This window comes from Polyodon spathula, chromosome 9, assembly GCF_017654505.1.
Source record: "Polyodon spathula isolate WHYD16114869_AA chromosome 9, ASM1765450v1, whole genome shotgun sequence".
NCBI lineage: Eukaryota > Metazoa > Chordata > Actinopteri > Acipenseriformes > Polyodontidae > Polyodon > Polyodon spathula.
The window spans coordinates 41,338,605-41,351,802 of record NC_054542.1 but is presented as its reverse complement, the minus strand read 5'-3'; the positions used below and the strand labels follow the sequence as shown (position 1 = coordinate 41,351,802).

At 35.4% G+C, this 13,198-nt stretch overlaps 1 protein-coding gene across 3 annotated transcripts in view; it reads left to right on the top strand.

The window, feature by feature from the left end:
- LOC121320865 (T-cell surface glycoprotein CD3 zeta chain-like) overlaps positions 1-4,803 on the top strand; it is a 38,317-nt gene extending 33,514 nt beyond the window's left edge. For all 3 annotated transcript variants that reach the window (XM_041259603.1, XM_041259604.1, XM_041259605.1), the window contains 4 exons: positions 645-674; positions 1,419-1,484; positions 3,206-3,244; positions 4,636-4,803. In XM_041259603.1, the coding sequence (XP_041115537.1) occupies positions 645-674; positions 1,419-1,484; positions 3,206-3,244; positions 4,636-4,701 (201 nt within the window). In that variant the 3' untranslated portion in view covers positions 4,702-4,803. The remainder of the gene's footprint in view (positions 1-644; positions 675-1,418; positions 1,485-3,205; positions 3,245-4,635) is intronic.
- Positions 4,804-13,198: the final 8,395 nt, after the last annotated feature.

Below are 13,198 nucleotides of genomic sequence, written 5' to 3'. Positions count from 1 at the left end.
ACCCCTAGACAATACCAACGAGTATGAGTGACGAGTTTCTGCACACCCCTAGACAATACCAACGAGTATGAGTGACGAGTTTCTACACACCCCTAGACAATACCAACGAGTATGAGTGACAAGTTTCTGCACACCCCTACACAATACCAACGAGTATGAGTGACGAGTTTCTGCACACCTCTACTGGGTAGTACTGTTTTAAACTCCAAACAGTTAAAAGAGTGAACACTGTAAAGGAGCTCTTTCTCCAGCATGTTGACCCTCAGATATTATATATTATATGTTAGAGACCCCACAAAGCTCCATGTGATTGTCCCATTCAGAGGATAACAATAATTGAGCTCCCCCACAATTTCAGTGAAGAGGGATAGTGCAGTATGCGTAAAGCTGAGGTTAAAGTTGAGCCATAGGGAAAGGAAATGTGTTTTAAAACCTTACTTCCTCCACAGCAAAGCCCATCATTCAGCAACTGCTGAGCCAGTGCAGTTGATGTTAGCTAATAACAGTGGGATAATACACTTGTGTAACCTAAACTGTAAGTGATAAAACACACCATGTAAATGCCAGTTTTGAGTATTGTAGTGTTTTGGAGTGACGCATTCTAATTCCTAAACTAATGCAATATCCTGTCCTTTTATTTTTAGCGAGGCAAAAGGGGTGATGCTCTATATACGGTAAGTATTGTACAACACAAAGGACTTTTTTTCCCCTTTGTTGTGTTGTTAAATTAAACAAATCCTGCGCCACTTTAAACAGGTATCAAAGTGTGTAGAGCATGGGCGCCCCCGTGTGGCTGCAGTCTAAACGTAGATCTGTGAATACACTAAAGTGAAAAAGACTGGGGTCCCCAACGTCTCCAACCCCTTTCCCTTTCTGTGGAATTCACTTCAAGTGATTTGTTTTCAAGTTCTCACTGTTGCTCATCACCTGGCGCCAACACCACTCCCAGTAACACATTATCCCTAGAGTTCACACACACACACATATATATATATATATATATATATATATATATTATAATATATATATATATATATAATTTAAATCGAATTTAGCGAATGTGGATTAAGGTAAATAATATAGGTGCCTAAAACTATATAATATGAAAATAAATGTAATTGCCACGACTACATTCCAATTATTGGCACCTATTAAAAAAAACAAAAATGTATACAAGGATATCGAGCAGGGATTGTCAACCTTGGCCTCTTCAAAATCAGGGATTTGTGACAACCATGTTCCTCAACCAATTAAGCTTCCAGGTCTCAAAAGTATTTGATTATTTCATTATGTATGTTAACCCTGTTGTAACATGGGCCCCCGGGACCACATTTGCTCTAGAACTGTGTTCATGTTCCTATGCAGACTTTTTTTTTTTGTTTGTTTGTTTGCATTGTACCATTTTTGTTTACTTTCAGTCACTCAAAAAGGACCGTCCTGTTGATGCATACAGTGAAATTGGACTGCAGAAACAAAACCAAGAGGTAAAGACTTTTAGAACTTTTTGTACTGTTACAATTTGATACTCACTGGAAAAAAAAACAACCTAAAAAACATGTATGCATACTGTTTTCCCAATTATATTTATTTCACATCTTACTTATATAGCACCTTTCACAGTGGACCACAAAGCACTTCACAAGATAGAAGAATAGGGTGTGTGAACTATATATCAGCTGCAGAGTCACTTACAACAACATCTCAGCTGAAAGAGAGAGCACCAGAAAGTTAAGTGACTTGCCCAGGGTCACACAATGTGATGGTGGCTGAGCTAGGATTTGAACCAGGGACCTCCTGGTTACAAGCTTGTTTCTTTAACCACTGGACCACACAGCTGGGAACAAGGGGTAGTGGGCTGCGCACATAGGGAACCCATTATCCAATTGTGATGAAACTTGGTGTGGAAATATTTAGCACAAGCTAATGAGAGTAGCAGAATATGAGGGGGTATAAATTGGTGCCTGTCTGTCTTCATGTCTGTCATACTTTGGATGATAATGTACTTTTCATAATTATGGTACCTCTAAGTTTTATTTGAAGCTGTGGTGAGGGGTGCATGTTGTTATACAGGTGTAGCACCTCATACAGGTACAGGTTTTAATGGTAAAAGCACAGCCGCGTGGTGTGAAGGGTGAGTCATACAGTCAGGGCAGCGCAGGTTCGGTTCCTGGCTCTGCGAAGCCAACAGTCTTCGCTGGCAATCCCCAGAGTTGCATTGGCTTTAGTGCTCCTGCAAGTTAGGGAGGCAAAACCATCAGGGACTGTTTCTCCTCATCACTGTACAGCGAACCCTGCTGGCCAGGCACACAGTGAGCTCAGACACCTGCAGGGCTGGCCTTTGTCCTCTAGAGGTCAGTAGCTCACTGACATCTGCTCTCGAGTTCCTGGGTTTAGAAGAGGAAGCTGGCTCGGTCGTAGGATTGGAGGATGACCACTGAACCTTCAGTTCTCCTGAGCTGTGTTGGAAATTGCACTGAGGGGAAAAATAATTGGGCATTCTAAATTGGGGAGAAAATCTGAGGTAAGATAATTGGACAGTCTTAATAATAATAAAAAAATGGACTATTTGTGGAACATTTTAGATTGTAAGATTAGGTTGTACAGTATTTGTTTCCTGCAGTTGTTTCTGTATTACAAAAATAATATTTACAAATAACGGACATGCTGTTAATAACACCCTACTGCTGTAGATGGTAGCAAGTGCATGACTGTTTAAATTACTACCTTTATGCAATGTAAACAAACTGGATAGTCAACCGTGCCTGCTTTGGACAGAAGGGTACATTGTAGAACAATACGAAACACTCCCAGGAAGCATGTTTTTGTTTTTATTACACTTCGCATGATTGTTGGATAATGCAGCTTGAATGGTTCCCCCTCCTTACCAATTAAAAATTGTAACATTTACTGCTGTTATTGCTAAGGCTGTGCGTGTCATGCTCATTAACCTCCCCAGTGTAAATGAATGTTCAGGTCACTGTTTAATATGACTGTTTTCTGGGGCCAGGAGCACTGAATTGAAATGTCTCTGGGGGAGGTTTAATATCTGGACATGGCTTTTAGTGCTGAGTGTGTCTGTTGGCGAGAGAAGGCAGTTCTCATCAGGAAGGTTACTGCAGTCCTTAAGCATGGAAAGTAATCTGTTCTGCACTGGGACGATTGCAGTTGAGTGTGACTTTTAACACAATATATTCTGTCTTACTAGAAGAGACGCAGAGGAAAAGGAGCTGAACAAGTTTACCAGGTAAGAAAAACAACAATGTCTTCACTGACCTGTTCCATTTATACAGGATATAAATATCTGAGCAGCAAGTTAAGCTTGATACCAGGTGACCTATGGATTCTGTGAAACAAATAGCCCTTCAATTAGTATTCACCCCAAAGGGGTGAAACTTTATAAAAATTTCAAAAATACCCTGCACATTTGAAATTGCCTGAATTACACACCGGTATGGCAAATAAGTCAACCAAAAACACTGTAATATTGATAGTATTTTCTGTATGGCATGTTACTGCATAAATCAATCAATCAATGTATTTTTTATATAGCGCCTTTCATGGCAAGCCATCCCAAAGCGCTTTACAAAACGAGCAAAAATGTAACTATAATATCAAACGTTAATTACAACAAATAAAAATACTAACAATTAAAATATAAAATGTCTATTTTCAATAAGATTGGGGGAAAAAAGGGTTTTACTAGAGACTTAAATTCCTGTGTAAATTTAGAATTTCTGACAAGTGGAATCAGGCAATTCCAGAGGGAGGGAGCACAAAAAACCAGACCTCCCAGTGTGACACACCTAAACAAGGGAATGGTCAACAGCTTCCAAGCTGAAGAGCTGAGTTGACCTCTAGGGATATAGGGATGCGGCAATTCAGAGAAATATGTAGGCCTTACTCCCTGAACAGCCATATGAATCGAGTAAATAATGTTGAAAGCACAGAATTTACGGTATGTTTATCCGTGTTCGGTGGCTACCTCTAATCCTGTTGAGAGTGTGCTTCTCTTCTTAGCAATGACATATTCTGTGTAATTCATTCTTTAATACACCTTGTGTTAGGCCGCTTTGACATGAACTCTAGAGCAGCTCTCCAGCTCCAGTTGTCAGTTATTTTCTTTAAAAGACAAGGTCAGCAAAGTGACATACTGTAGTTGTAAGAGCCAGCAACAAGTGAACAGTATAATCATAAATCTCGAAAAACTACTCACTTCTAAATCTTTTGTAGTCATCTTTGTATTACTTTAGTATAAATACATGTTAATTTGGATTCATATGTTGTTTTTTTCTGACTTTATGTGAACGAAAAGACACACATTTGCCCATTTTCCCATTGGAAATAGTGATATTTTGAAATATCACTGTCCTGGTCACAAAAGCAAAGTTTGTGGGGAATAATAGCCATGTTCTATACTTTTGAGGCATAAGCAATTAGGAAATAACACTTACTCCCCAGGAACAAAATTTATTTATTTTTTGTTACACAGTGCAATATTGATAATCCTAGTAAGAAATTGCACTGCTTTAATGCATATGACTTATCACTGAGTAGTTTAAAGGACCTTGGTCAATTATCTAACGGTACATCTTCGGATATCTGTCTTTATTACATTTTTAATCTTGGTATTTTCAGGGACTCAGTGCGGCAACCAAGGATACTTACGATTCTCTCCAGATGCAGCCTCTTCCTCCACGCTAAGAAATGCACACGTCTTCCTTTTTAAATGACACCGCACCATGCCATGACTTGAAGGTGCAATATTTAAGAATTGCCCGAGCATTTTTTTTTTTTTTTTTTTTTTTTTTTTTTTTTTTTAAACTAGGTTAGCAACTGAAATGCTTTAAGGTTTTAGAAGGTTGATTGATGACTGAATTTGGTTATTTGCTGAACAATTTAAAAAATCTTATCTTATTTGCTTTAATTTGTTTTTGTTTTAGAATACAACTTTAAGGAATACATTTTGTATTTCTTTTTAAAATATTCTGTTACAGTAACTCAAGTGTGAATCACACAACTCTTTCCTTCCCAGATATTCACTTACCTAATCACAATATAAGCAGCACTTATAAAACATGCCATTGGGAAAGGGAGGAGGCAACTATACTGTACCTTCAAGTCTAGCTTCAACTTGTGACACCCAGTCAGTATACTTGCACAATATTGAACTGCTCCACAGGTTTGAATGTGTCTTCCCTTTGACAATCTAATTATTGGGTAAAATAATGGTTAATATAGGGTTACCTATTAGTTTAATGTACCAGTTTAACAAGAATATAATAAAAAAATACACGTGCCTATACTCAGACTGTTTTTAAATTATTGCTGTATATAAATATTGCTTTAAGGCTACAAGACATGAGAAAAACTGTACTGTGTCTAAAAAGTGCGTCTGCTCCATTTCAGTATGTGTTAGAAAACTAACCTGTTCCAATATACAGTGTACAATCGAGTATGCAAATGAGAGTGGAACATCAAAAGGTCAAAGTTCAACATTGAGCTCATCAGAGACACTGCCAGATGCTATGCGCCATTTTCAACGATTTGGAGAAACTGATTTCTGCCAGCCCACAATACTAACAGGCTGACCAGATTCCAATTCAGATCGCTTTTGCTTTGTTCAGTTACTGATGAAAACAAAGCAGACTCATTTCAAATCAATCCATGCAGCAAATGGAAATATGGCAAGCATTTTAAATTAAGTCAGCCTTCTCTCAGGAACATAAAAATTAGCTTCATATGGTTTGCTTTTAAAATATGGTGTTGGCAAAACATTCTGGGCAAATGTTATGGGTGAATTTTAATATGTAAATAAAGTACAGTTATATAACCTCTGTTTTATTATGTAATGAATGCTTAATCAGCTGCAGACCATTAAAAAAATTAAAGACAATGGAGTTTGTGGTAAATAATGTTTAGTTTTGAAGTTATACAAGAAAAAAACAAATTACTGTGCCATTATTTTTTTTTAGTAGTGGGCAATTAAGCATTTCAGCAGAGTAATCTTCATTTTAGTTTTTCTGCTTTAAAAACAAACAAAAAAACCAAACAAAAAAATTACGATAAGCAATGGTTTTTTATGTGACAATACTGGAATTCAATTTAAAAGCAATTATAAAATATCTACTTTTATTTGTGGGATATTTTATAGATGAAAATAAACACGGATTGTAAAAAATATTTTTATATATAATATTATATATATATATATATATATATATATATATATATATATATATATATATATATATATATATATATATTATATAGAGAGAGAGAGAGAGAGAGAGAGAGAGAGAGAGAGAGAGAGAGAGAGAGAGAGAGAGAGAGAGAGAGAGAGAGAGAGAGAGAGAGAATTTATGCTCCATTTGACCAAACTAGTTATTTTCATTTTGCTCTGCATTTGGCATATCTGAAATTTATCATTACTGGTGAAACGAAATCCTGTTACAATTAACTACACTGTGGTAGTGTTGGTTGACCAGATCACAATGATGTATATACTTTAGGTTAAAGGTGAATGGTTACACCAACGATAAAATTATATTTGCATAGAGTGGCACAAAAAACCCCAGTTACGTTAAATTTCATCATGCCTTGGAAAAAATATTCAGACAGTATAGCTGCCAAACCTATGTTGATGTAAAAGGTGGCATTGCACTATTGTAATAGTGTCAACTGGATAGAGCAAGTTTTAGGGGTGTATTGGGAATGGAAATATAGTATAAAGCTGCAAGATGTTCATGCAGAAGGCTGCAGCCTGAGTCCGTTAAGGACTGGAGTTGCCTATACTGGATTTACTGGCTACATTATTAAAATTGTAAATTTGCTTTCAAGCCAGCAACTTAGCTTTATACACATCCACTCACACACACACACACTTACCAATGCCACCTGCTTTGTACTGACAGAGTTCAAACGTTCTTCCAAATTCTTAAACACAAAACAGTAAGAAAACTTTCCTAAAAGTACAAGGTAAATATAAAATGTGCTGTTAATACCTATTTTATACACATGATGGAAAAGGAAATGCTTTGTAAAATACTTCTTTAAAACATGTTTGTATTTTTAACTTGTATAAATATTTCTGGTGCTTTACTATTAAAGTTTCTTTCCTCTCCTGAATCATGGTTTACATTATAATTTTTCTTAAATATATGTACTGCTTTCACACATTCATTATGGAACAACTTTACTTACTTTTATTTATACCCTATTTAAAATTCCTAATTCAAATGTTGCTCTGCAAACAATTGACCTGGAGGACTGCCGATTAACATGAGGACCCTCAATCAAGCAAAACCCTTGTTATACCTGCCTAAGAAACTAATGTTGCTGTCTGTGCGAGAGAACTGTACGGCAGTTAAATCAGCAGTATTTTCAGAAAAACTTTCACATCATGCAAAGTATCAGGGGTTTGTGATGTTCATCACATTCCACTAAACTGCAGAACAAAATCATTTAATTTTCTGAAAAAAAGATAAGGCAAAAAGGAATAAAAGTCCACACTTGTACAAGAGAAAAAAGGCATATCAACATACAATGTTAAGACACGTTGAAAATGGTTTAATGATGTTTACAACAAAAAAGTACTGTACAGTTACAGTAAGATTATCTTTATATATATATAAAAAAAAAAATTACAGCAGACAAATGCATCTACACATAATCTACCATGTATCCTGATTATTCACATACTTAATTTCTACATAATCTTTCAGATCTAAGCTACCATGCGGTAGCCATTTTAACTGCCAGCATTAAGAAACTGTGTCCCCATTTTCTCTACACACAATGAAAATGTGATAAGAACCGGTTTACCTGCTTGCTTGGTTCAGACCAGTATGGTAAAGCTGTACTAGCCAGGACAAGTATATTGAAAATAAAAGGGCTAGGCATTTCTGGACTGAACTGCTATTTTGAATGAAAATTCAGGTTAATTCCAAATATTTCCCAGGGATTTTTAAAAAAAAAAAAAAAAATTTTAAAACATAAAAAGTTACATTTTCAAAATTAACAAAACATTTACACAAAACCGTGTACATTGTCAAAATTCTGGTTAAAAAGGGGATACAGTTCTTCAGCTGATAACTGCAGTCAGTGAATGCAATTTACACAAAATGCACATCATGATAAATCTACAACTGAATATGTACACTTTTTAATCATGAATAACCGGGCAGTGAAAACTGTTATCACATACAATGACACACCCAAAACATACAAAAATACTATTATTTTTAAACTACTAAGAGTAAGACGATTCAGTAATTTTTTTCTCCATGCTATGACTGAAGAGAGCAATACACCGAAACGAACAAGAATTTTAAAACGACACAAAACCTTTTAATTATCCCAGAAATATACCAAAATATACATCTAAGCTTTGGAATTACTGAGGTTAGACTAATGCAAGTGCTGGGTAACTGCATTTAATACACAAGCCTAAGGTTTTGCAAGAAGAAACAAATCTTTGGTATCTGCATCAGACGAACATTTAATATTTGGATTTTTGCTTTGGGATAGAGCTTGTAAGATCCCACAACCCCCACTAAGTTAAAAAAATCTGTTAAAAATCCTTCATTTTTCAATGCATAAGAACATTTACAGACATCTAGCATAAGGTTGAGGACTACAATGCATAGTTGCACAGTGGAACAGTGTAGAAGATAAAGGAAAAACCTCAGAAAAAAGCTAGCAGTTAAAAAAGCATCTCCTAAGCATTTGCAGTGCGCTCAGAAGAATACCTCAGTGTGTATTAATTCACATCACCCAGCCCACAAAGGGTTAATATAAGCACCCATCAGAGTAGCTAATTACATCCCGTGTCTCCAGTCCCTCAACCAATCACAAAGAACCTGGAGGTCTAATTTTATATTGAAGGCCTTTCTCCTTGATTTGTAGGCAGATTTTTTGTTTTAAATTGTATTTATAAAAACAGTTCAATGCCATAAACTTTTGCCTACTGCCTTTTAAACCAATAACTGTTTACAGTAGTGTCAATTCCCTTTATGTAGCCTAAAGGAGCAAATAAAGACTATATAAAGTTGTGAAACGGAGAGAATCTGCATACTAAACAAAAAGGTGCCACTTTAAAGTAAAGGCTGATGTAGGGCTGAAGACTGTTTAGTTCATACAATCATTAAGAAGTCTTTGGTTTTCTCTTATGAAGTTATCTGGAAATATCTAGCCTATTACAAGGCCAAATGGCAGTACAGTTATACAAACATCTACATTCAAAGAATTCATACTAACTGGATTAAGGATTGTCAAAATAATCAGAATAAATTGTGTCAGGATGTGTGTTTTTTTTGGTTAAGTATAGCAAAAATACCCAAATAATTAAACAAGAAAAAAGAAGTGTTAATAGTATACATCTGGTCACAAAGTGTTATCTTCAATAAATAAAATGTTATTCAGTACAGTCACTTTGCTAGGGTAACAGATTTCATTACAGGATGGAAAATGAAAATGGTCCAAGGGGGTCAAAGTGTCTTGGGTATAACACAATTATGAAAACTCAAATTGCAATTGTCCCTTTTAAACAAGACTTTTTTTTTTTTTTTTTTTTTTTTACTAACTGTACTGCCATGTGGTGCGGATAGGAGCCAGGTTTACAAAGTATACACTAAGCGGGCATGAAGAAGCATCTCTGAGGGGGTTTCAAGAAGATTAAAGCAAGTTTACTCTGTCACGAGTTAGAAATGAGGTATACAACAGCTCCTGTACCTGCAGTGGATACCAACAAGTCCACCACACCAATCTTTACTACACAGAGAAAGAAAAGGAATTACCCTAATACAAACCCTCTATAAAAAAAGGGAAAGTTTACATTAAATAAATAAAAGGGAACATCGACATGAACTACAGACTAGCACAAATACTATGGCAATTCAATCAGTAACTACAAAATACAATCTTGCCCAAAGCTAGTGTTATTTAAATTTTTCCTCCACAAAAATCACATGAAAAAGATTGTGGACCAGACAAAAACACCAAGCTTCAACATTTAGCCTTTTAAATAGTACTTTGTTCAACAGCATGATGCAATTTCTTTTTCTTCCTCTGTGTTTTATATGAACTTATTTCTTTTATATATAAAATATTTGTTCCAAGTGCTCTTCTTACACAATTTAAATCATCACATCATTCCTATTATCTACAACCTAGCTCAAAAAAACAAACAAAAAAAAGATAAAAACTATCACAACTACTGTCATATTAGTAAAGCTTTCCAAATAGGTTTCTGTAACAAACGTCAACCTTCTAAGCAAAAACAAGTTAGTTTGTAACCCATACACTAGGCAAGAAGTTCACTGGTTTAAAAACACAGTGGAGAATCTAATCCATCTATAAATCAGAATTCTCCAATTTAAAACATGAAAAAAATGCATTACCTAAAGGTTTGTGTTGATATGTACAAAGCCACAAATCTTTCAGACTCTCCTGCTGAGGAGAAAAATATACATCAGTGCTAACTCATAAACAAATATTGAATCATTCTGAAGCTACCATGAACTGTCAGGCTTGCATAAACCAGTGATCTTACCTACCCTTTCAATAAAAAAAAAATTCAATAAATAAAAAGGATTGTTAACCACTAATATGAAACCTCCACAATAAAGCATAAAAGCCCAATATTGGGAGCTTAGAAGTTGCACTACCAAACTCCCAATTTAAATTGGATACACAAAGCCACGATAGTCAACTAATAAGCACCATTCAGCCAGGCTTCCCAATAAGGTGCCTGGAAGGAGCGCCAGCAACAACCATTTTACAATATCAAACCCACCATTCAGGTGCAAGGAGCAGGTCTTCTTTATTTTTTGGTTTAGACAGAATTATTTAACATTGTTATCATAAAAGGAAGTTAAAAGGTTGCTTTCACTAGAAGCATGACAAACCACTACATTCAATTTGTAACACAAAAGTGGACAAAAATGCTTTTCATTTCCTAACATTCTTCCCAGAACAATAGCAGAGTAACTTCAAACCCTTCCAACTCACCCCCATCCGCCTGCCAACAAGACAGAAGAGCGCTACGCAAACTGGCTACATGATGCATACTCTGGTTCAGGCCACAAATAAACCAGCTGAAGAGAAAAAGGCGTTTGCTTTGGCAAGTAGATAAAAAAAAAAAAAAAAAAAAAAAAGATTCAATTACTGTTTGAACAAGAACCCCCCCCCCCAAAAAATAAAAGTAGTAGTATGTATCATTTCCTATAAACATTTCTTTTAAAAATGTACAGCAAAATTACATAATATGATCTTGACAATGTAGTTATACAGGTTTCAGTTATGATAGAGCATACATTGCTAAGCTATGCTGAGGTATTTTTTAAAAGGAACGCTTAAACAAAAACAAAGAAATAAAAAAACATGCAAGCAAGGAATGCACTGGTTCCAACAAACAAGGGCCTTTCATCGTTTAAAGGGTCTAAGAACAGTTTTAGAAGAGTAACAAATAGTTAGGTACAATAAACGCCGCAAAACCCTGTCCCCACCAAACGCCTCAGGATGTCCATTCATGACTGTTTCAATGAATGGGATTGAAAGCAACCAGAGACAAGTTATCCTTATTTGTAAGGCTTCAAAAAAAACACTAAAACTGGGACTTAAGAATATAATTACGCAGGTGAAACTTCAAACTAGAAATTGGGACAACAGCATCTTTGAGGGGCGGGCGGGGGTCAGGGACGGACAACATCAGCCTTCCTTGTACCTGTATACAGCAGGTTACTACAGTATCAATTGTATTACCATATTTAAAAGTTAGTCCATTTTAGCCTCATACACAGAAATTGAAATCTTTTTTTTCATAATTGTGCATCAACATCAGTTCTGTCTTTGTTGGGTACACGTGGTAAAAAATAAAATATAATGTTAAGTCAAGCCACATGTTTAGTTTTGCCTGCTATTACAGATGCAGGAGATGGGAGGTAGTCAATTTTTAAATCATTATGGCGATTAAACCAAAATGTAACACCTGTGGTTGTATTTTACAGGTGATGAAATGCTGGAGAACTTCACAAATAAACCATGCTACGACTGCACTGGTCAACAGATTTTTTATTTTAAATAAAAAAAGGTCAAAAACATGCAAGAGGCATTTAAAAGATAAATTGGAAATTCACCGAATCCAATATTGATTTATTTCTTTATTTAAACGTTATACGTGAAATATAGACTGAACTGTTTTATCACATAAGCCTCTAAATGATCTTTCCACAGCAAGCATGTTTTTTTTTCCTCCCTTAATTTATGTTATTGCGCAACTGAAAAGTAATACACTTAATCCAACCCTTTCAAGGATGAAAGCCTATTATCAAAATGGGAACAATCTGGCCAAGAAATTAGGGAAAAAAAGAAAAGAAACACAACACTGAAAAAAGAAAGTCAGTAGCCTGTAAGTCCTCACTGCACATGAACTGCACTTAACACATACGATCTCATTGGTACAGCAGCTTGCTAGAAAACGACTTTGGTTCAAGCTTTGTAAGATGGCTGCCTATTGGTAGGAAAACAGCCATGTTAGTTTTCTTGACTACAGTTCATTTGTTTTAGTGAAAAAAAATGTTAGTAGTCTTACTAGGAAACAAAAAAGGAGTGTCATTTTAAAAGTCCACAAACCCAGGAAACATTATCAAAACTAATAACCCCCCTCCCCCACCCAAAAAAATCAAATAAATAAAAAATTCAAGGATCAATCTTAAAATCCCCGGTGTTTGATCTTCGGTTCTTTTAAACATTTCTTTGTCCAAACTATGAAAAAAAGTAGTGTCTCACCAAATGTTCTATTACTTCATGATACACTGCTTGTGCCAATGACACAGAATTAAGTTGAGTTTATAATTGGTTGAACTAGTGGATCTTGTCTTTATCCCTAATTTAAAGAATTGCTTCACTTTGGTTATTTTTCATTATCAGACCACTACCCTGTGAACAGGCTTGGGAGATATGATTCTAAATTATTCTAATTAATTTTAACTAGTCTTTGGAAAGTTTAAAAAAAAAAACATTTTAAATATAATTCATCTCTTAAGTGGTCTTAGTTAAGCCACATATAATCCCAGCACTAGATTGTTTCTGGTCATCTAAAACACTAATTACATTAAATAAGGTTTTAATTTGTCCTGGTCTTTCACAAAACTTCCTTGACAGAATCCTTATTTTCCCCAAGTAAGTGAACTGCAACACC